General features: G+C 44.8%; 1 protein-coding gene across 2 annotated transcripts in view; it reads left to right on the forward strand.

Moving 5' to 3' along the window:
- The window catches only part of LOC121535149 (glypican-5), a 209612-nt gene extending 185104 nt beyond the window's left edge, over positions 1-24508 (forward strand). For both annotated transcript variants that reach the window (XM_041841917.2, XM_041841918.2), the window contains one exon: positions 24150-24508. In XM_041841917.2, the coding sequence (XP_041697851.2) occupies positions 24150-24325 (176 nt within the window). In that variant the 3' untranslated portion in view covers positions 24326-24508. The remainder of the gene's footprint in view (positions 1-24149) is intronic.
- Positions 24509-25246: the final 738 nt, after the last annotated feature.

Genomic DNA, 25246 nt, shown 5'->3' on the forward strand with positions numbered 1-25246 from the left:
AGAGCAGGAACGGGCAGAGCCGGGCTGACGAGACGCACCACAGACTTGACGCAGGGGAGCAGGAATGGGCCGGACCGGGCTGGCGACGCGCACCACAGACCTGGTGCGGAGAGCAGGAACGGGCAGAGCCGGGCTGACGAGACGCACCACAGGCTTGATGCGGGGAGCAGGAATGGGCCGGACCGGGCTGGCGACGCGCACCACAGACCTGGTGCGGGGAGCAGGAACGGGCAGAGCCGGGCTGACGAGACGCACCACAGACTTGATGCGGGGAGCAGGAATGGGCCGGACTGGGCTGGCGACGCACACCGCAGGTTTGGTGCGGGGAGCAGGAATAGACCGGACCGTACTGGGGACACACACCACTGGCTCCACACCGGGATCTGGAACGGGCCGGACCGGACTGGCAACACACGCCAGTACCTCTCGCCGTGCCTCCACACCTTCCATCCCCTCTTCTACCAGTGGCCCCCGTAACCCGGCGGCCTTCTCCGGCAACCCACTGGACCGCTCTATCGCGGCCTCCTGCTGGTCCGCCGTCGTGAGCCCCCCTAAAAAATTTCGGGGCGTCTCTCCCTACCCGTGGACCACGTCTCCATATCCCTCGCCAGCTTCTCGCCCTTCTGCCATAATGTCAAGCCCTTGTCTTCCTCCCCTCGGCTTGACCCAGTCCAGGAGGCGAAGGAGATCTGTGAGGGATCTCCCTGGCGACGGCTCCTGGACACGCTGCTTGGTCCCATCTTGGTGGTTTCTTCTGTCACGATCGTCTAACATAGAGGACCAATGCGCAGCGTTGAAGGTGAACATATTTTATTACTATAAATGATCACACGATCAAAAACACAAACGAAAAACGTGACGTCTACGGTTTCACACAAACCGAAATGAACAAGAAACCACAAACACAACGTGAAAGACAGATAGTTAAATATGGCTCCCAATCAGAGACAACGAGCCAACAGCTGACACTCGTTACCTCTGATTGGGAGTCACTCAAACAAAGAAATACAATAACCTAGAACCAACCACAAAACATAGAAACTAACACCCTGGCTCAACATACGAGAGTCCCCCGAGCCAGGGCGTGACACAGATCAAATGTCTTGTTTCAACCTGATCTCATAATTTTACTTCATAATTTGCTGTATTATGGATGAACGTTGATTTCTGACAAATTAATTCCATGTGGTTAGTGATGGATCTAAATTTACAGATTGGTTATCTGGAGGAAAATGGGGGAGGGTCATGCTTTTTCAATTTCCGTCAAGGGGAGGGTTTAGTATTTTTTAAATCTAGTCCAGGGGAGGGTCATGTAATTTGTAATTGATGAAATGTAAATATTTCTCAGTGTTTTAGAATTAGTTGCTTATTAGGCTATATAGCGATGTGTGCCTGATGCCGCCTCTCATCTCTGAATCTTCGCTGGGCGCGCAATATCAAGTGCGCTTATAGGCTATTTAGTGTGGTCTCAATCAAATGATCCATAGCCTATAGGACCTTTTCAAACGTTCGAAATCGACGGCTGTTTCTAGTGGCCAGGCTGCTTGTTTAGCCTGGGCTTGGTGCAAACTGGGGCCTGCGCGTATTGTCACTGAAGGGTCCGGCCCGCCACGGTGATCCGGTCACACGAGACTGTCGAGACCAGGCTAGCAAAACGCTGCGAAGCGTGCTAATCAGGTTACCTAACTCGCCAAAGCGAGCAAGCTATTCCTGCCTCCCCATGGTGGAATTGCTGCTGTAGCTCTCTTGTTTAGTGTACATAGCGTTCAGTCGCTTGATTATTCTGAACTGACTGGTCCCACCTCACGATGCTACGGTCAAAGAGGCTTTCTTCGGCTGGCTCTGGGCTTGCTCAGGCTTGGCTACCAGTTTAGCTTAGGCATGGCCAATCTGGGTACGTCACTGGTCGCTGGGGCCCCGGTACAAAGAGTGGGCCTGGCTTCGGGCATACCTTGGCACATAGACACAGTTGTTTCCACCCCAAGTTCCACGGTGTTCACAAGTGTTGAAAGTGTTGTGTCTCCCATACAGTATGTGGTTTTTATACAAATAAAATGAGTTTCCCTCCATACCCAGATGCTTTGTTGTCTAGAATGGGGATGAAGGGGTAACTCACTCTTTGTCAATAAGGGGACAGCCTCCCCCATATGTATTTTTTTACTGGGTTTTCATCTGGGATTTCATCACCAAGGCTGGCCTGTCGTGCGCTGGCATGTGGCGCGCATGCACTCTAGTCCCTATGTGGTCTGGTGATAGGGGTTGTAGACTTTTTTCGGTGCTCGAATGGAGTTGTTGACAGAAATTAGATTCAGTTACGAATCGTGACTATCTGTTACTACAGATGGTGTCTGTATTGCAGGGCTATCTATCCGTGTTCTGTTGGAGATGAGAGTCTCGACGGTAAATATTTTTCCCCGGGGTCTATTTCTAATGCGTGCGTTCCAGCGCTGGGGGTTAGTCGGTCGCCTGGATGAATCTAAAGTCTATGATGTTAAAATGCCTATTTACTCTGTTCCATCTGACTGCACAATCCACTGTCTCATCAGCCCAGCCAGGGAATTTATAAACTTGATCTCCACTATAAAAAGCATCTAGACATGATCTCCCATTTCCTTTATTTTTTTATTTTTTGTGTGTAATTCTTACCCCCTTTTTTTCCCCAATTTCGTGTTTATGATCTTGTCTCATCGCTGCAACTCCCCAACGGGCTCAGGAGAGGCGAAGGTCGAGTCATGCGTCCTCCGAAACATGACCTGCCAAGCCGCTTTTCTTAACACCCGCTCGCTTAACCCGGAAGCCAGTTGCACCAATGTGTCGGTGGAAACACCGTTCAACTGACGACCGAAGTCAGCCCGCAGGCGCCTGGCCCGCCACAAAGAGTCGCTAGAGCGTGATGAGCCAAGTAAACTCGAGCGCAAGACAAACAAATAATAACATGGCTTTCAACAACCATAGAACCAAGGCAATCATAGTTTGTATTGCCTACATTCCAACTCTTGCCTCCCCAAAGTATTCCAGAACCGGAGTCTACATTTCATTAGAAAAGTTTAAAGGTGTATTTCTCTCGCAATTCTTGGTGGGTAGATTGGGCCTAATGTGCCACTGTGGGTCCTTTAGCAGCTAATAGGCTAATTTGCTAGCCAAATGAATAGCCCCTTCAGAAGAGCAGCCCTACAGCAGTCCAGTCCCCTTCCCGGCTATTAGAGGTAATAACCAATGCACTGCATGCTCTTTCGCCCTCAAGGTAAGGGAGAGATAGGGCTCATTAAATAATTAGTGATCTATTTTGCTGCGTGTCATTGTGTCGTTGTGGCTAGAGTTGGTTGTGGTCCATGCAAACGTGAAGTGAGAGAGAGAGACAGAGGCACACACTCACACAGACACACACATCAAATCAAACTTGACTAGGCCTGTTTACAGTGGCATATACTGTATATGCTATAGCCTCTAGGCGAGAAGGGCCTAACCAATGATGACATCAACATGAGATGCTATATTACACGTCACCATCCCCGTAACATATAGGGAGAAGGAACCTGCCTTTCTTGCAGAAGCTACATTGACTATAATAAAAATATAGATGCAACATCCAACAATTTCAACGATTTTACTGAGTTACAGTTCATATAAGGAAATCTGTCAATTTAAATAAATAAATTAGGCCTTAATCTATGGATTTCACATGACTGGACAGGAGGGCCACCCACTGGAGAGCCAGGCCCAGCCAATCAGAATTAGTTTTTTTACAAACAGAAATACTCCTCAGTTTCATCAGCTGTCCAGGTGGCTGGTGTCAGACGATCCTGTGGGGGAACCCATATAAGTTCTTCAAAGAACCCTTTAAAAGGGTTCTTCTAAGAACCCCTTTTAATGGATCCTCAAATAACTTTTTGGGGTTCATTTTTGAATTACCCACTCTACTAACCCCTCTCCCCTATTATTATTAATTAATAATAATAATACGCATAACAATAACAACAATAACACCATATTTTAGTTGTCAGTGTTTATTAGGATTTTAGTGGCAAAGCAGAATGACAAAATCCAAAAATGAGGTCAACTCCATAGTCAGAATGATTTTGCAGTGCATGGTGATTAAACAGGTTTCCTGTTATATTCATCAGAGGTGTAGGGAGGGTGAAGTCTGTGAATCCAAAAAATTGTAATTATACAGATGATTAACTCAACATGCACATCGCAGTATTCATATCTTGGTTTTTGTGGTAAATGTGAATGAAAAATACTCTTTTGATAATGGTTTTCATACACATACCTTGTCTATAATGTAGAGGCCTATGGGATATTCAATGAAGAGGTAAGGGAGGAGGATGGTACATGTGATCTGCATAACATACCAATACCAATTGACATACCTTTGTATGCCTCCTCGTCTGTATACCTGCAGACACAGACACAAAAGTGAGCAGTTCAGTCATCTGCACCCAATACAGCTAGCCTTCAACATATTCTTATAGCCTACATATTCGTACCTCTTTGTTGATTGATGTCCATTGAATTTTGTCAATTTTCTGTTTTAGAAAGATTTGCACAAATATGGAAAGATTGATGGTATCATCATAAAACAATATCAATTTAGATCATACAAGGGACAAACCTTACCTTAAATTGAGACCTTTACATTTTTCAGTTAAGTGCCTGCACCTGCTGTCCTTTCAAATTCAAATCCAAATGTTTCAGTTGGGCAGTTAGGTTCCTGCAAGAACCCCCACTAACTAAGGAGGTTCCTCGATGAACCCCACCTCCTATGGGGTTCTTGAAATAACCTTTTGGGGGCAATTTTCAGTGCCAAGAACATTAAGGTTCTTCAAAGAACTTTGAGGATCTTAGAACAACCCTTGTTGAACCCCACATTTTTAGAGTGCAGTTGAAGAAGCCAAATGTGGTCTGCGGTTGTGAGGCCGGTTGGACCTACTGCCAAATTCTGTAAAACGACATTGGAGGCGGCTTATGGTAGATAAATGAACATTACATACTCTGGCAACAGCTCTGGTGGACATTCCTGCAGTCAGCATGCCAATTCCACACTCCCTCAAAACTTGAGACATCTGTGTCATTGTGTTGTGTGACAAAACTGCACATTTTGGAGTGGCCTTTTATTGTCCCCAGCACAAGGTGCACCTGTGTAATGATCATGCTGTTTAATCAGCTTCTTGATATCTTGGCAAAGAAGAAATTCTCACTAACAGGGATGTAAACACATTTGTGCACAACATTTTAGAGAAATATGCTTTTTGTGCTTATGGAACATTTCTGGGATCTTTTATTTCAGCTCATGGAACATGGGACTAACACTTTACATGTTCCATTTATATTTTGTTCAGTATACATTGAATCTACATTGAATCTACATTGCTATTCTTGCAATGTAACCAACTCAATGTAACTCCCATGTCAAACAGACGGAAATGTTCTTCCCGCTCCTTTGGGAAAAGTGAATTGATTACTTTAGGCACCTTCTATATGGTCTGCAATGCATTCTGCAATGACAACCCAATGTATCATGCCATTTTTTCTCTGTAATGTGACATGAGTAATGTAGTGAGAATAACATTGTGCCATCCAATCAACTACACGGACATGCCTAGGCCATACATACAGTAACTATGTCCCCAAGGTTTTCCTGGTCAGGTCACATAGTTCACTTATGTTCTCACTTATCAATAGAACATCCTTGGTCTTCCCTACTGCCTCTGATCTTGCGGACTCACTAAACACAAATGCTTCGTTTGTAAATTATGTCTGTGTTGGAGTGTGCCCCTGGCTATCCGTTAAAAAAAGAATATAGAGAAAATTGTGCCGTCTGCTTTGCTTAATATAAGCAAATTGAAATGATTTATACTTTTGATACTTGAGTATATTTTTGCAATTACATTTACTTTTAATACTTAAGTGTATTTAAAGCCAATATAATTTTAGACTTTTACTCAAGTAGTATATTACTGGGTGATTTTCACTGTTACTTGAGTCATTTTCTATTAAGGTATCTTTACTTTTACTGAAGTATGACAATTGGGTACTTTTTCCACCACTGGCTGTAAACCAGGGAATGGGTCTGATGAGCAGATAGAAAATAGAATATGATCATTTCCCGTCAGTCACGGTTCCATCTGCAATGAGAATAATAACCTGACGCTGCAAAGACTAAGAGATAGGGAGAGAGAGCTATAGCGAAGAGGTGGAGGAGAGGAAATGAGTAGAGAAGACGAGGGTAGAGCCTATATCTTCTCTCCTTCTCTCTCTCCTGCATCTGTTCCCAGCGTAATCCATAATGTAATACACAGAGCAGTGTGTGTGTGTGTGTGTGTGTGTGTGTGTGTGTGTGTGTGTGTGCCTTTGCACATACTAAGTATCCAGAACAGCGCCGGAGAAGATGGCTGCCGTTTTACAGCCCTCTAACCAATTGTACTATTATGTGTGTTTTTCCGCGTTATTTGTAATTTATTTTGTACATAATGTTTCTGCCATCGTCTCTTATAACCAAAAAGAGCTTCTGGATATCAGGACAGCGATTACTCACCTCGTATTGGACGAAGATTTTGTCTTCAACGAGGCGGCCGCGAAGGATATCATACAGACACCCGACAAGGCCCAAATCCCCGTCATTCGCGTGAGGAAGAGACGGAGATATCGTGGACGTAGATCGGGGTGCCTTGTAAGGATCCGACGGCGAGCGAGTAAACTGCCTCTTCCATCAATCCTATTAGCCAATGTTCAATCATTTGAAAATAAATTGGATGACTTAAGATTACGGTTATCCTACCAACGGGACATTAAAAACTGTAATATCTTATGTTTCACCGAGTCGTGGCTGAACGACGACATGGATTTCATACAGCTAGCGGGCTATACGCTACATCGGCATGATAGAACGGCTGACTCCGGTAAGACAAGGAGTGGCGGTCTGTGTATATTTGTAAACAACAGCTGGTGCACAAAATCAAATACTAAGGAAGTCTCGAGGTTTTGCTCGCCTGAGGTAGAGTATCTTATGATAAGCTGTAGACCACACTATTTACCAAGAGAGTTTTCATCTATATTTTTCATAGCTGTCTATTTACCACCACAAACCAATGCTGGCATTAAGATTGCACTGAATGAGTTGTACAAGGCCATAAATCAACAGGAAAACGCTCATCCAGATGCAGCGCTCCTAGTGGCCGGGGACTTTAATGCAGGGAAACTTAAATCCGTTCTACCTAATTTCTACCAGCATGTTAAATGTGCAACCAGAGGAAAAAAACTCTAGACCACCTTTACTCCACACACAGAGACGCATACAAAGCTCTCCCTCGCCCTCCATTTGGCAAATCTGACCATAACTCTATCCTCCTGATTCCTGCTTATAAACAAAAACTAAAGCAGGAAGCACCAGTGACTCGGTTAATAAAAAAGTGGTCAGATGACGCAGATGCTAAGCTACAGGACTGTTTTGCTAGCACAGACTGGAACATGTTCCGGGATTCTTCAGACAGCATTGAGGAGTACACCACATCAGTCACTGGCTTCATCAATAAGTGCATCGATGATGTCGTCCCCACAGTGACCGTACGTACATACCCCAACCAGAAGCCATGGATTACAGGGAAACATCCGCACTGAGCTAAAGGGGTAGAGCTGCCGCTTTCAAGGAACGGGACTCTAACCCGGACGCTTATAAGAAATCCCCGCTATGACCTCCGACGAACCATCAAACAGGCAAAGAGTCAATACAGGACTAAGATTGAATCGTACTACACTGGCTCTGACGCTCGTCGGATGTGGCAGGGCTTGAAAACTATTACAGACTACAAAGGGAAGCACAGCCGCGAGCTGCCCAGTGACACAAGCCTACCAGACGAGCTAAACCACTTCTATGCTCGCCCGAGGCAAGCAACACTGAAGCATGCATGAGAGCACCAGCTGTTCCGGATGACTATGTGATCACGTTCTCCGTAGCCGATGTGAGTAAGACTTTTAAGCAGGTCAACATTCACAAGGCCGCAGGGCCAGACGGATTACCAGGACGTGTACTCCGAGCATGTGCTGACCAACTGGCAAGTGTCTTCACTGACATTTTCAACATGTCCCTGACTGAGTCTGTAATACCAACATGTTTCAAGCAGACCACCATAGTCCCCGTGCCCAAGGACTCTAAGATAACCTGCCTAAATGACTACCGACCCGTAGCACTGACGTCTGTAGCCATGAAGTGCTTTGAAAGGCTGGTCATGGCTCACATCAACAGCATTATCCCAGAAACCCTAGACCCACTCCAATTTACATACCGCCCCAACAGATCCACAGATGATGCAATCTCTATTGCACTCCACACTGCCCTTTCCCACCTGGACAAGAGGAACACCTACGTGAGAATGCTATTCATTGACTACAGCTCAGCATTCACCACCATAGTGCCCTCTAAGCTCATCACTAAGCTAAGGATCCTGGGACTAAACACCTCCCTCTGCAACTGGATCCTGGACTTCCTGACAGGCCGCCCCCAGGTGGTAAGGGTAGGTAACAACACATCTGCCACACTGATCCTCAACACGGGGGCCCCTCAGGGGTGCGTGCTCAGTCCCCCTCCTGTACTCTCTGTTCACCCATGACTGCATGGCCAGGCACGGCTCCAACACCATCATTAAGTTTGCCGACGACACAACAGTGGTAGGCCTGATCACCGACAACGATGAGACAGCCTATAGGGAGGAGGTCAGAGACCTGGCCGTGTGGTGCCAGGACAACAACCTCTCCCTCAACGTGACTAAGACAAAGGAGATGATTGTGGACTACAGGAAAAAAAAGAGGACTGAGCACGCCCCCATTCTCATCGACGGGGCTGTAGTGGAACAGGTTGAGAGCTTCAAGTTCCTTGGTGTCCACATCACCAACGAACTATCATGGTCCAAACACACCAAGACAGTCGTGAAGAGGGCACGACAAAGCCTATTCCTCCTCAGGAGACTGAAAAGATTTGGCATGGGTCCTCAGATCCTCAAAAAAATTCTACAGCTGCACCATCGAGAGCATCCTGACTGGTTGCATCACCGCCTGGTATGGCAACTGCTTGGCCTCCGACCGCAAGGCACTACAGAGGGTAGTGCGTACGGCCCAGTACATCACTGGGGCCAAGCTTCCTGCCATCCAGGACCTCTATACCAGGCGGTGTCAGAGGAAGGCCCTCAAAATTGTCAAAGACTCCAGCCACCCTAGTCATAGACTGTTCTCTCTGCTACCGCACGGCAAGCGGTACCGGAGTGCCAAGTCTAGGTCCAAAAGACTTCTCAACAGCTTCTACCCCCAAGCCATAAGACTCCTGAACAGCTAATCATGGCTACCCGGACTATTTGCACTGCCCCCCCACCCCATCCTTTTTACGCTGCTGCTACTCTGTTCATTATTTATGTATAGTCACTTTAACTCTACTCACATGTACATATTACCTCAACTACCTCAACTAGCCGGTGCCCCCGCACATTGACTCTGCAACAGTACCCCCCTGTATATATAGCCTCCCTACTGTCACTTTATTTTACTTCTGCTCTTTTTTTTCTCAACACTTTTTTTGTTGTTGTTTTATTTTTACTTTTTTTGTTAAAAATAAATGCACTGTTGGTTAAGGGCTGTAAGTAAGCATTTCACTGTAATGTCTGCACCTGTTGTATTCGGCGCATGTGACCAATAAAATTTGATTTGATTTGATTTGATATGTGAATGCATACGTCCATCCATCCATCCATCCGTGTGTCATTGAACCCTACTTACCTGTAAATGTGTAATTATTTTACATTACATTTCAGTCATTTAGCTGACACTCTTATCCAGAGCGACTTACAGGAGCAATTAGGGTTAAGTGCCTTGCTCAAGGCCACATCGGAAGATTTTTCACCTAGTCGTATCGGGGATCCGAGCCAGTGATCTTTCAGTTACTGGCCCAACGCTCTTAACCGCTAGGTTACCTGCCGCTCATCCTTAGCTAGCGTAATCCAGGCTGCTGTTACATCACATCGTGCAGGGTTCATCCCACTAGATGAGTATTGTTGATTAGGCCTGTAATGAAGTCTCTAGTAGCACTCTACCAACCCTCTACCAACTCAAACAACCCACAACACACAAACACGCGGATGGGTGCACACACACATGGATGGACACATTCACATACGTACGCATACAACCCACTAGAACACACAGATCCTACAGAAACCTGCCCGGGGAAATAAGCTAACACAATCACTACACACAGGTCACAATACTGGAATGGCTAAAGTTCTGTTAGGAAGAGACAAAACAACTGTCTTCTCACACAAGCTTTATTGACCAGATGAACAGAACATTCTCGCAACTTGCTTATTTTTGCCTCCTTATAGATTGTGCAGTGGCGCTTGGGTTGTGATATGAATGCAGCTGCCTGTGCAGTAAGGGAGGCAGGTGTAGCCACCGAGGTGTCTTTGTGTGCGCGTGCCTCTTTGTGTTTATGTGTCTGTGTGTGTGTGTCTGTGTGTGTGTGTATGCCTGCCTGCTTGCAGGTGTGTAACAGGGAATGTAATAGCTATTGATTGGTGTATTAGCAGTGTGGCGCTATGGATAGGCTTTCTGCTGCCAGGGACCAAACTGGACTAGTTTATTTCACCTTTCTGACAGCACACTGAGACACACTCACACACACACATCCCTAACAGTAGACTGCACAGTACCCCAGACAGGTGTGTGTGTGTGTGTGTGTGTTTGGGAGTTTGTATGAGAGAGTTTGTGTGTGTGTGTGTATGTGTGGGAGTTTGTATGAGAGAGTTTGTGTGTGTGTGTGTGTGTGTGTGTGTGTGTGGGAGTTTGTATGAGAGAGTTTGTGTGTGTGTGTGTGTGTGTGTGTTTGTGTGAGGAGGGGGACTATACAGTGGGGAAAAAAAGTATTTAGTCAGCCACCAATTGTGCAAGTTCTCCCACTTAAAAAGATGAGAGAGGCCTGTAATTTTCATCATAGGTACTCGTCAACTATGACAGACAAAATGAGATTTTTTTTCTCCAGAAAATCACATTGTAGGATTTTTAATGAATTTATTTGCAAATTATGGTGGAAAATAAGTATTTGGTCAATAACAAAAGTTTCTCAATACTTTGTTATATACCCTTTGTTGGCAATGACACAGGTCAAACGTTTTCTGTAAGTCTTCACAAGGTTTTCACACACTGTTGCTGGTATTTTGGCCCATTCCTCCATGCAGATCTCCTCTAGAGCAGTGATGTTTTGGGGCTGTCGCTGGGCAACACGGACTTTCAACTCCCCTCCAAAGATTTTCTATGGGGTTGAGATCTGGAGACTGGCTAGGCCACTCCAGGACCTTGAAATGCTTTTTACGAAGCCACTCCTTCGTTGCCCGGGCGGTGTGTTTGGGATCATTGTCATGCTGAAAGACCCAGCCACGTTTCATCTTCAATGCCCTTGCTGATGGAAGGAGGTTTTCACTCAAAATCTCACGATACATGGCCCCATTCATTCTTTCCTTTACACGGATCAGTCGTCCTGGTCCCTTTGCAGAAAAACAGCCCCAAAGCATGATGTTTCCACCCCCATGCTTCACAGTAGGTATGGTGTTCTTTGGATGCAACTCAGCATTCTTTGTCCTCCAAACACGACGAGTTGAGTTTTTACCAAAAGGTTCTATTTTGGTTTCATCTGACCATATGACATTCTCCCAATCCTCTTCTGGATCATCCAAATGCACTCTAGCAAACTTCAGATGGGCCTGGATATGTACTGGCTTAAGCAGGGGGACACGTCTGGCACTGCAGATTTTGAGTCCCTGGCGGCGTAGTGTGTTACTGATGGTAGGCTTTGTTACTTTGGTCCCAGCTCTCTGCAGGTCATTCACTAGGTCCCCCGTGTGGTTCTGCGATTTTTGCTCACCGTTCTTGTGATCATTTTGACCCCCACGGGGTGAGATCTTGCGTGGAGCCCCAGATCGAGGGAGATTATCAGTGGTCTTGTATGTCTTCCATTTCCTAATAATTGCTCCCACAGTTGATTTCTTCAAACCAAGCTGCTTACCTATTGCAGATTCAGTCTTCCCAGCCTGGTGCAGGTCTACAATTTTGTTTCTGGTGTCCTTTGACAGCTCTTTGGTCTTGGCCATAGTGGAGTTTGGAGTGTGACTGTTTGAGGTTGTGGACAGGTGTCTTTTATTCTGATAACAAGTTCAAACAGTTGCCATTAATACAGGTAACGAGTGGAGGACAGAGGAGCCTCTTAAAGAAGAAGTTACAGGTCTGTGAGCGCCAGAAATCTTGCTTGTTTGTAGTTGACCAAATACTTATTTTCGACCATAATTTGCAAATAAATTCATAAAAAATCCTACAATGTGATTTTCTGGAATTTTCTTCCTCAATTTGTCTGTCATAGTTGACGTGTACCTATGATGAAAATTACAGGCCTCTCTCATCTTTTTAAGTGGGAGAACTTGCACAATTGGTGGCTGACTAAATACTTTTTTTCCCCACTGTATCTGTGTGTGTGTGTACCTAGGGCTGTAGCGGTCACGAAATTTCGTCAGCCTGTGATTGTCAAGCAAATAGCTGCCGGTCTCACGGTAATTGACCGTTAGTTAACATAAACACATTTAGCTGCTCCTGGCTTCCAGGACCTTTGGAACATCTACATTTAAAAAAGTCTAATAAATCCATGTAATATAGCCTACACCTTCACAATAAGTCCATTATTTATTTTAGACAGGTCTAAAGAAACATGATATGAAGAAAATTTAGTCTATTTCAGAAGAACAGAATAGCATACTCGGAGTTATCCTTATGTTTGGTCCTCATCTGGCTATGCCAGATGGCTGTGGGCTACAATAGTTCATTTAGCAGACAAGATTTGCTTAGAAATCCGTGGCATTATTTTATATTATTTCATAGTATGAAGAATACAATTGAACAAAGCTGAATAAAATAGAAAGGATATTTTCTCCAAGCTATTTGAGGGAGTGCGCATACGTGGCTATTCTGTGTTGTGCAGTTAACAAAGAAATATGTACTCCTATATGCTTAATTTAGAGTTATTAATGTAACTTTAGTTGTTCAAAAAATGTTGGGCTAAATGTTTTGATTTGTAATACATTGTAAGGCTGCATGATGCGACTCTAATGATGATTTGAAAAAAGTTGCATGAAAGGCATGAGACTCTGCTTTGTTTTTTGCTCAGGCTGTACACACTTCATCAGTCTCTCATTCACAATTTGACAAGCACTGTATAATGCCTCGAATTTCCCGGCGGCATCCCCTTTGTGTGGCCGTAATGCCCCCCCAAAAATCCATGCCTTTTGCGGCCAGCGGCCGTTGTGCCCTTGGACTGAATATAATAATGATAATTCCCTTCTCCCTGAGTGCTGCTTGCTCCGAAGCACCTCTCCCTCACATGGCGCTCCATCATGTGATCGGGTCTTTCTCACAGGCTACAAGTGAAGACAGACACATTGGGGACGCAACTGTGCTCGTCCTTACCTTATCCAATTCTGAGGTGCATGTTGAAGATATTGGAAGAACTGTCCACATTTACTTTTCGTCAGCCAACAAGATGAGTAGGCCTAATGAACAGCTAAAGCACTAGCCTATGTCAATCTACTATCCGTCATAGTACAAAAGTTGACCTATTCTATTCTGTGCGAGAAATAAATATTCCAAACATAGTCTGGGACAGTTGTGGGATGCGATAGATCCCAAATTAATACAACCACTAGCATCAAAAAAACTGTTTTACGCAATGAGGCTGACGCAACAGATCAGAACGTTTAGCTTAAAATGTTGATAAACTATTAGGCGATTTCTTCACATTATAAGGGCAGCAATGTGCACACTGCAGTAGGCTATAAGTGTGAATGTTCCATTAGCGGGAAAACATCATTATCAAAAGTGACCGCAAATGTGATTATGCATGTAATGCTTTTATTATAAAGGTGCATTTTTATGGTGAAAATGATCTTCCCCAAACTTGAAACACACGCGCTGCTTATGTATGCCAGTTAAGCTCTACACCCCTTATAATGTTGATTAATGTGCTTAATTTAAGAAGTTATTTGGCCATTTTAGTTGTGATAAAAACCTTATCAAAACATATAGGCCTACGGGCTAGGCTACATGAGGTGTGCGACTATGATTTGAAAAAGTATTGTTTATTTCCTTACGCTGGGCATCATTGACAAGTGATAAGATATAATTCACAAGTGATAGGCTAATACTGTCACCCATCAGTCTATTCTCAATTTAATCTTGTCTTTACATATACTAAATAATATAGAAAGCGCTGATTCAGCACAGCTCCTTCGTCTTGCAGCAGCAGCCAGGGAAGGCAGCCTAGGGGTGGGGTGGGGTGGGGTGGGGTGGGGTGGGGGGCATGTCTACCACTGTTTACCTGCATGCCTCCACATAGTTCATTAAAGCCTGTTTATCTCTGGCCTGCCATGTAATAATCCTTCATCCTAATTACTGCTGATGCGGTAATGGTGTGTGTGTGTGTGTGTGTGATTCCCGCAATGAGACTCCTCTACACAGCCTGGGGATAGCACACTACGTATGTATCACCAAGTGGTTGTCTGTCTATCAGTGTGTCTGTCAGCACGTCTGTAGAAACAGCAACATCATAATTGTAGGTGATTATAAAACGAGGAGGGTTGGGAAGGATCAAACGGTGTATATCAAGGACTGCTACAAGCTGTAACACCTCCCTGAACTACTGTCACGATCGTCATACATAGAGGAGGACCAAGGCGCAGCGTGTTGAGCGAACATACTTGAATTAGTTAAAGTGCAAACATGATACAAAACAACAAAACGACTCGTAACGTCCTAGGTAACAATGACCAACTGGAACAAAAACCCACAAACACCAAGGGAACACAGACAGTTTAAATATGGCTCCCAATCAGAGACAACCAGCCACAGCTGACACTCGTTGCCTCTGATTGGGAGTCACTCAGGCCAACAAAGAAACAGAAGAACTAGAACCCCCAACATAGAAATATACCACATAGAATGAACACACCCTGGCTCAACATATAGAGTCCCAGAGCCAGGGTGTGACAACTACAGTACAGTACTGTCATCCTCCAGGACTGCAACTAGCTGTCTGTTCACCCAGGTTTAGGGCCTGTATTCACAAAGTATCTTATAGTAGCAGGAGTTCTGATCTAGGATCAGGTCCCCCCTGTCCATATAGTCTTATTCAATTTGTAATGAAATTCCTACTCTAAGACGCTTTATGAATAAGGGCCCAGAAGAGCCTCAGTTGCTATGTTTTTTCGCTATCTGCTTCCTGGATAGAACATGAATTGGAATGACATTGTGCTTTTATGTGAATTCCTCTTGGATACCATATAGTTCATGTCATTCATGGATATCATTCCAATTGATAGTCGTAGAGCTGAATGTAGAATGGAGTATGGCCTTGCGGTGTCCTTGAGTACCGATTCAGATGTGTAGGAGAAGCATCCTTCCTGTCCATTAAAGGAAGATGTGGCCTCGGGAAGAAATAGGATCTTCCACAAAAAGAATAATAGATACTCAGCTGCTTTAAGAGGAGCTTTAAGAGGAGTTCGTTTGAATCATGTATGTTTCTTGACCTTAGAATTACAAGTAACTAGGCCTATATTTAATGTATCCTGCCCCCATTGATAAGTAGGTATACTAGAGTGGCTTGTTATGCCACTAATATACACTAAATATACAAAAATATGTGGACACACCTTCAAATTAGTGGACTCTATTTCAGCCAAACCCGTTGCTGACAGGTGTATAAAAGCGAGCACACAGCCATGCAATCTCCATAGACAAACATTGGCAGTAGAATGGCCTTACTGAAGAGGTCAATGACTTTCAACATTGCACCGTCATAGGATTCCACCTTTCCAACAAGTCAGTTAGTCAAGTTTCTGCCCTGCTAGAGCTGCCCCGGTCAACTGTAAGTGCTGTTATTGTGAAGTGGAAACGTTTAGGAGCAACAACAGCTCAGCCGCGAAGTAGTAGGCCACACAAGCTCACAGAGCTGGACCGCCGAGTGCTGAAGCGCGTAGCTCGTAAAAATCGTCTGTCCTTGGTTGCAACACTCACTACCCAGTTCCAAACTGCCTCTGGAAGCAACTTCAGCACAATAACTGTTCCTTGGGAGCTTCATGAAATGGGTTTCCATGGCCGATTAGCCGCACACAAGCCTAAGATCACCTTGCGCAATGCCAAGCGTCGGCTGGAGTGGTGTAAAGCTCGCCGCCATTGGACTCTGGAGCAGTGGAAACGCATTCTCTTGAGTGATGAATTACGCTTTACCATCTGGCAGTCCGATGGACAAATCTTGGTTTGGCGGATGCCAGGAGAACGCTACCTACCCCAATTCATAGTGCCAGCTGTAAAGTTTGGTGGAGGAGGAATAATGGTCTGGGGCTGTTTTTCATGGTTTGGGCTAGGCCCCTTAGTTCCAGTGATGGGAAATCTTAACGCTACAGCATACAATTACATTCTAGACAATTCTGTGCTTCCTACTTTGTGGCAACAGTGTGGGGAAGGCCCTTTCCTGTTTCAGCATGACAATGCCCCCGTGCACAAAGCGAGGTCCATACAGAAATGGTTTGTCGAGATCGGTGTGGAAGAACTTGACGGGCCTGCACAGAGCCCTGACCTCAACCCCATCGAACACCTTTGGGATGAATTGGAATGCCGACTGTGAGCCAGGCCTAATCGCCCAATATCAGTGCCCGACCTCACTAATGCTCTTGTGGCTGAATGGAAGCAAGTCCCCGCAGCAATGTTCCAACATCTAGTGGAAAGCCTTCCCAGAAGAGTGGAGGCTGTTATAGCAGCAAAGGGGGGACCAACTCCCTATTAATGCCCATGATTTTGGAATGCGATGTTTGACTAGCAGGTGTCCACATACTTTTGGTCATATAGTGTAGCTGACTGCACCGGTGTGTGTGTGTGTGTGTGTGTAAGAGAGAGAGTGTTAGTGTGTGCTCACAAGTCTGTGTCGATGACTGCAGGTTGGTTTGGAACACAACACAACTCTAACCTTGAGGCCCCAAGACACCTGCTGACAAACTATCTTTGTTCCCTCTCCTCTACCCCCCACCCCCACCCCCCTTCAAAGACACCCCTGGTGAAAATGAACACTGCCATCCCCCATCCTCCACACATGCACATGCGCACACGCACATATACTCTCTCTCTCACACACACACGGGCACACACACACCGTCCTCCCAGCCCCTCACCCCTGACATTGAGCTCTGTGTGCCTGTCCTGTCTCTCTCTCTCTCTCTCTCTCTCTCTCTCACTGCATCATCAGGCACAGCCACACGTCTTCTATAGTACTTACAATAACATCCCACTGGGCACACACTGGTTAAGTCAATGTTGTTTCCATTTCAATGAAATTATGTTGAACCAACGTGGAATAGACAATGAACTGACGTCTGTGCCCAGTGGGATTCACAGCTTCTATAGCACTTAAAGTGACATATAACTACAATGGTTTTGACATAATTGTCATGAGACCAGGGTTGAAGGTAGATTTAATTTCTACTATGTGAGCACGCACTTGCACCCAAAGAAATGTATGGGCCGAATAGTAATGACGTCATTTAACTGTAAAATGTATTAGCTTTTAATGGGGAATGGACACAACCATGCAGTCATGTTTTCATCTGATTGTCAAACAATAGGCTAGGCTACCTAAGCACGTTTGTCTACTCTATTGTCATTAGGCCCACTTGTAGTCTGAATTGATTGATGCATCCAGTGCTGTCCACCGCGCGTCTCAGTCCCGGCCAGTCATCTCTGTAAAATGTTAGTGTTCGCGTCGAACCACACTGCATATACCACCCTTTTTCAAGTCCATTCGCTAATTTCTTATGCGGCTGACAGGCGCTAATGGTAAATTATGGGGTAATAGCCTACAGTTTTCTCGCCATCTTCATTTTAATTATTGTTGTAGGCTCATGTTTTACCGCCTGGCATCTACTACCATACCCATATTTTGTCTTGCCCATTCACCCTCTGAATGGCACACATACGTAAAAATCCTTCTTTAACCTGTCTCGTCCCTTTCATCTACACTGATTGAAGTTGATTTTACCAAGTCACCTGGATTCACCTGGTCAGTCTATGTCATGGAAAGAGCAGGTGTTCCTAATGTTTTGTACACTCAGTGTATGTCCAGCAATTCATGTCAAGTCAGATTTATTTAAAGTGCATTTTACATGGATCACAGCACACTTACATAAGACTTTAAAGTAACACAGTAACGGTAGTCTTGGTCCACATGATGGGATGGACTGGTTCTTGTTGGTGAAAATGAAAAATGAATATCTGTTCCCCGTGTCTGACTAGTGATGATGCATTTATTCAGCTGAAACGCCAGATTGAATTTTTGCAAGGTTCACTGGTCTCCTCGCCTCCTCTCCAACCATCCCTCTATCCTTCTCTTCCTCCCTATCTCCATCCTTGTTAGAAGGATTTTAGAGCGAGACAGATGAGCCAGCTGAGTCCTGCCCTATCTGTTAGCCTCTTTAGATAACCATAGCATCCCATTTTCATCTCTCTTTCTCAAATACATTTAATTTAAAATGCTTTATTGGTATGACAAAGATACTTGTGTTACCAAAGCAACAAGGTTATACAATTCAACATTGAAAAACATTAAATAAATGATAAATGTTCATCTCTCCCTCTTTCTTTCTTTTTCTTTCTTTCTTTCTTTCTTTCTTTCTTTCTTTCTTTCTTTCTTTCTTTCTTTCTTTCTTTCTTTCTTTCTTTCTTTCTTTCTTTCTTTCTTTCTTTCTTTCTTTCTTTCTTTCTTTCTTTCTCTTTCTTTCTTTCTTTCTTTCTTTCTTTCTTTCTCTCTCTCTCTCTCTCTCTCTCTCTCTCTCTCTCTCTCTCTCTCTCTCTCTCTCTCTCTCTCTCTCTCTCTCTCTCTCTCTCTCTCTCTCTCTCTCTCTCTCTCTCTCTCTCTCTCTCTCTCTCTCTCTCTCTCTCTCTCTCTCTCTCTCTCTCTCTCTCTCTCTCTCTCTCTCTCTCTCTCTCTGCTCTCCTTCGCTCTCTCTCGCTCTCGTCTCGCCCGCTCTCGCTCTCGCTCTCGCTCTCGCTCTCGCTCTCGCTCTCGCTCTCGCTCTCTGTTTCTTTCTCTCTCTCCATAGCCCCAGCGTTAATACAGTCTGTTCTGTTTTCACTGACCTTTCACCTGACACACTCATCCCTGGGGTTACAATAACTCATAAGACATTCATGATTACCTCGTATATCTCAAGGTTTTGATAGTTTACTTTGCTCCTTTCGATATTCATGTATTGTATCTCTCATATTCCACACATGTTTTCCTGGAGCGGCGTCTGGCAACACGAATCAAACATCAACTGCTTCAAGAGGAATTCACAATTTCCTCCCTCAGCCTTTTTTTCAGACAGAAGGCCCCTAAGAGGCTTTAGTTGTGGAGCTCAGCAGAGAGAGAGAGAGAGAGAGAGAGAGAGAGAGAGAGAGAGAGAGAGAGAGAGAGAGAGAGAGAGAGAGAGAGAGAGAGAGAGAGAGAGAGAGAGAGAGAGAGAGAGAGAGAGAGAGAGAGAGAGAGAGAGAGAGAGAGAGAGAGAGAGAGAGACCTCTCTTTCAGCTCTAGACTGCATCTTTGTGCACCAGGGACATGGCAATAACCTCAGCTTGTATGACTCGACTACGAAGGCAGTGCGTGTGTGTGTGCAATCATATTTGCACATGAGTGTGTGAACTACCAATGCTCTGCAGGTATAAACTGCCTTGGCAGTGACCTGAGCATGTTTCATATAGAGGGATGAAATGAGGAATGCTCTGAAAGAGAGAAGAGAGACAAAAAGGAGAGAGAGAGGAGAAGAGAATCAGGTCTTTCCACTGAGAGAATAATGGGCACAATGAGGGGTCTCTCACCTCTGCAGATGGGATAGATGGGAAAAGTTTGCACACAGAATACACCTAGCTCTGTCTCTCTGGATGGATGCTGCAGTATTGTACCCATACACACATACTGTACACACACACATACACACATACACACAGTTACATTGTATCCTAAACCATCACCTTGTTCATCACATTGATTTCCCAGTGGTATGCGGTTAATGCAACAACGACAATCTCCGTTAGCTATAAAAACATCTAATTACCTGAATCATTTATTTTATCCACCACCCTCTCACTATCTCTTTGTTCTTCTGAGACAAAACTTCTGAGAAACTCCCAGGATGCATCACATTCTGCAAACTGTGCTCGTACAGACACACACAAATAGGATCAATGCATAGGCAATGGGTCACCTTCAGTAGGCACAAAATGGACTAAAAACTATTTTAAACTAACATATTTGATCTATAACAAGAACGCTTGTCCAACGTGTCTTCCAAGTGATCGTTATAGCCGTTTTGACTGCTTGTTAGCCGTTGTCACGTTACTTACTGTTGATGTTACAGCATGGCTTACTAATGGAAGAAAACTGTTCTGGAGGATTCCCATTTTGTCGACTGACAGACGAGCAGAGACAGGAGAAAAACGCTTACTCTATCTACAAAATAACAGAGAGAGAGAGAGGCAAATGAGATAAAAACATAGAGACTGCAGAGATATGGAATATTGTGAAAAACATTACTGTGTTTTTCAGGCCCATGGCTGATATTGAAGTGTCTTCTCTTACAGCCGCCTAATCAGATGCATCCCATTCATTCTAGTCGAAACAATGGCAGCAGTCTGATTGGGGATACGTGATGGCTTTGTCTATTGTGTTCAAAGGGAACAATAACCATTGGCACTGGAGTCCCATTTCTGTCCTTAGAGAGTGTTGCCTCGCTCCTCTCTCCAACCCTCAGCCTCTGTGAAAAACATACAGATACATACACACGTACACACACACACACAATACAGACCAACGCAGGCAGGCACACACACAGAGAGAGAGAGAGAAGGTTTTTAATAGCCCACAGATTGTTATCGGACAGACACCGGAGTCACCTCAAGGTCTGCCTCCCTGTCACACTGACATTCTCACGCCTGTGCGCACGCGTGTCAGTTTATAACAGTTTTGATACAGGGTTTTAGCCCACAGCGTGACAGAGCAGATGAACTGATTGCTACCCCTCTCTCTCTCTCTCTCTCTCTCTCTCTCTCTCTCTCTCTCTCTCTCTCTCTGTGCCTGTCTCCTCATCTCAGAGTTATGGGCAGTAGTCATGTCTAATCTTTTGTAATCCAGTATTAGGGGAACTGAGGTCTAGCTGAGGCCTAGGTGGATCCACAGAAGGAGTGATTGGGAGGGGAAGAGAGGAGGAGAGGGGGAGAGAGGGAATAGAAAGGGAAGAAAGAGGTGAGAGGGGTTGAGAAAGGACAAAAAGCCAAAGTGAGAGGAAGAGGGGAAGTGCTAGAGAAAGGAAAGTAATTGAAGTGAGGGATGAGGGACTTGAGAGAGAACTCTTCATTCAGACAGCTCTATCTCAAAGTGTAACGAGGGTGTGTTTAACGAGGGTGTGTGTGTGTGTGTGTGCGCACGCATGTGGGTGTGTGTGTGTGCATGCGTTCCCTGTCTGCCCACCCCCATATTTTAAAAAAATCTCTGATTGGCTGTAATGACATTCTGAGGGCTGTCCATCATCAGGCGCTGGAGATTAGACCAGGCTGGTCACTAGAAATCGACAGCGATTTCTGACGTTTGAAAAGGTCCTGAGAACGTCGATATACAGTTGAAGTCGGAAGTTTACATACACCTTAGCCAAATACATTTAAACTCAGTTTTTCACAATTCCTGACATTTAATCCTAGTAAACATTCCCTGTTTAGGTCAGTTAGGATCACCACTTTATTTTAAAAATGTGAAATGTCAGAATAATAGTAGAGAGAATTATTTATTTCAGCTTTTATTTCTTTCATCACATTCCCAGTGGGTCAGAAGTTTACATACACTAAATTAGTATTTGGTAGCATTGCCTTTAAATTGTTTAACTTGGGTCAAACGTTTCGGGTAGTCTTCCACAAGCTTCCTACAATAAATTGGGTGAATTTTGGCCCATTCCTCCTGACAGAGCTGGTGTAACTGAGTCAGGTTTGTAGGCCTCCTTGCTCATACATGCTTTTTCAGTTCTACCCACAAATGTTCTATAGGATTGAGGTCAGGGCTTTGTGATGGCCACTCCATTACCTTGACTTTGTTGTCCTTAAGCCATTTTGCCAGAATTCCGGAAGTATGCTTGGGGTCATTGTCCATTTGGAAGACCCATTTGCGACCAAGCTTTAACTTCCTGACTGATGTCTTGAGATGTTGCTTCAATATATCCACATAATTTCCCTTCTCATGATGCCATCTATTTTGTGAAGTGCACCAGTCCCTCCTGCAGCAAGGCACCCCCACAGCATGATGCTACCACCCCCGTGCTTCACGGTTGGGATGGTGTTCTTCGGCTTGCAATCACCCCCTTTTTCCTCCAAACATAACGATGGTCATTATGGGCAAACATTTCTATATTTGTTTCATCAGACCAGAGGACATTTCTCCAAAAAGTACGATCTTTGTCCCCATGTGCAGTTGCAAACCGTAGTCTGGCTTTTTTATGGCGGTTTTGGAGCAGTGGCTTCTTCCTTGCTGAGCGGCCTTTCAGGTTATGTCGATATAGGACTTGTTTTACTGTGGATATAGATACTTTTGTACCTGTTTCCTCCAGCATCTTCACAAGGTCCTTTGCTGTTGTTCTGGGATTGATTTGCACTTTTCGCACCAAAGAACGTTAATCTCTAGGAGACAGAACGCCTCCTTCCTGAGCGGTATGACGGCTGTGTGGACCGATGGTGTTTATACTTGCGTATTATTGTTTGTACAGATGAACGTGGTACCTTCAGGCATTTGGAAATTGCTCCCAAGGATGAACCAGACTTGTAGAGGTCTACAAGAGGTCTTGGCAGATTTCCTTTGATTTTCCCATGATGTCAAGCAAAGAGGCACTGAGTTTGAAGGTAGGCCTTGAAATACATCCACAGGTACACCTCCAATTGACTCAAATGATGTCAATTAGCCTATCAGAAGCTTCTAAAGCCATTACATATTTTTCTGGAATTTTCCAAGCTGTTTAAAGGCACAGTCAACTTAGTGTATGTAAACTTCTGACCCACTGGAATTGTGATACAGTGAATTATAAGTGAAATATTCTGTCTGTAAACAATTGTTGGAAAAATTACTTGTGTCATGCACAAAGTAGATGTCCTAACTGACTTGCCAAAACTATAGTCTGTTAAAAATACATTTGTGGAGTGGTTGAAAAACGAGTTTTAATGACTCCAACCTAAGTGTATGTAAACTTCCGACTTCAACTGTATGCCTTCTTCGGGCACTCACCCAAATAAATTAAAACAATGGCCCAGCACTGGGCGCGAACTCATGAGGCTCGGAGCGGAGTGGGCTGCTTACACCACTGCGCTACGGCAGTTCACAATGTTCTAACAAGCCGTGAACATACTATGAATACTGATGATACCTAGCGTGTCGTTTTTTATTATTTTGTACTAAGCCTTCCCTAAACCATAGCCCTAACCAGAAGCACAATGCCTAAAACCTTTGAGATGTTTCTGTTTTAACTCTGTAACCACACGGAATTAACCCTGTAACCATGAGGAATTCATGCGTCAAAAGTACACGTTCATCGATAATACGTTGAATTTCTAAGGGAAACTATGAGATCTTGTTGGATTAGACAGCCAATCACCCCTCAGTCAGAGTGTGTGTGGCAGGGTTGGGGTCAATTCCATTTCAATTCCAGTCAATTCAGGAAGTACACTGAAATTCCAATTTAAATTATCTTTAATGCATTTTCAATGTGGAACATTTTGAATTGGAATTTGGTTTACTTTCTGAATTGACTGTAATTGAAATGGAATTGACCCCAACCCTGGTGTGTGGTGTGTAAGTGTGCGAGTGTGGTGGAGTTGGGGGGAAGGGATTGGGTTATGTAGGTGTGTATAGGTGTGTGAGGTTGTGTGGTTGCTCATAGGCCTACAGTACATTTCAATTACTGATTACACTCCCATTCAACTACGGTTACGAATAACAGCTAAAAATTGCTTTATTGTGTATGTCTTACCTTGTCTTGTTCTCTCTCTCTCTATCTCCCCCCTCTCTCTTCCAGCCCCTGATGGTCGACCAGAGGTTTCCAGCGACAAACCCGTAGGCACTAACCCAGGTGGTCGCGCTCCCCCGGTGGTGAGGGTGAGAGGTGCAGGGTGCCCCCCTGCCTGTCTGTCTCTACCCACGGCCCTCACCCTCCTCCTGGTCACTCTGGCTCTACAGTGGAGCATGCTCTGAACACATCATAGTGCCCCCTACTGACCTGGCCCCCTCCACACACACAGTACAGACTACACCCCATCACCACCTCCTATGTACCCCTACCCCAATGCACAGACTGGACTGGGGTAGAGGAAGGAGGACGGGTGAAGAAATGCGAAGAGGACAGAGAGAGAGAAGGAGGAGGGGGTGAAGAGAAGAGGAGAGAGAGAGATGTGTGTGTGGTGGGGGGACTGTGTTGTCCCATAGAGACAGGAGTGTGTGTGTACGAGCTCCTCACACACACTCATACACAGGCAGATTGTTATAGTACTCAGCCTGCTGCTTCCTGTGTGTATGCTGTGGACTAGGCTCCCTCCACAGCTCTACTGCTCTCTGCTTTAACAATGCACTCATATTCTCTATCAGTGGGACGGACTACCATGCAGGACTTCTGGGCCTCAATATGCAAAACTCCCTCACACACTCATGTGCACGCTTTCACACACACACACACATACACTAACACATATGCAGGCATGCATACATACACATACACACACGCACGCACACACACACACACACACACACACACACACACACACACACACACACACACACACACACACACACACACACAAACACACATACAAAAGACACGCTGACACCCTCTAACACACACACACCTTTCACTCTTCTGCTGCTGGTTTCTGTGTTGTCAGCTCCAGTACTTGCCTCTGTGGATACTTTGCCTCTTTAGCCAATCTTCTCCTGGGTTTCAACGCCTTTGGGCAGAGTTCACTTCATTTTACAACTGTGTATTTGCTCTAAAGGATTAATACACATAAGAAATGCATGCTAGATTAATAAAACAATCACTTTCCACCAGGCCAACATAGCCGATTGGACACGCTCTAATTGATTAATTATAATCCACATAATCATTTACATTTCCTGTTG

The sequence above is a fragment of the Coregonus clupeaformis genome, chromosome 21 (assembly GCF_020615455.1).
Source record: "Coregonus clupeaformis isolate EN_2021a chromosome 21, ASM2061545v1, whole genome shotgun sequence".
NCBI lineage: Eukaryota > Metazoa > Chordata > Actinopteri > Salmoniformes > Salmonidae > Coregonus > Coregonus clupeaformis.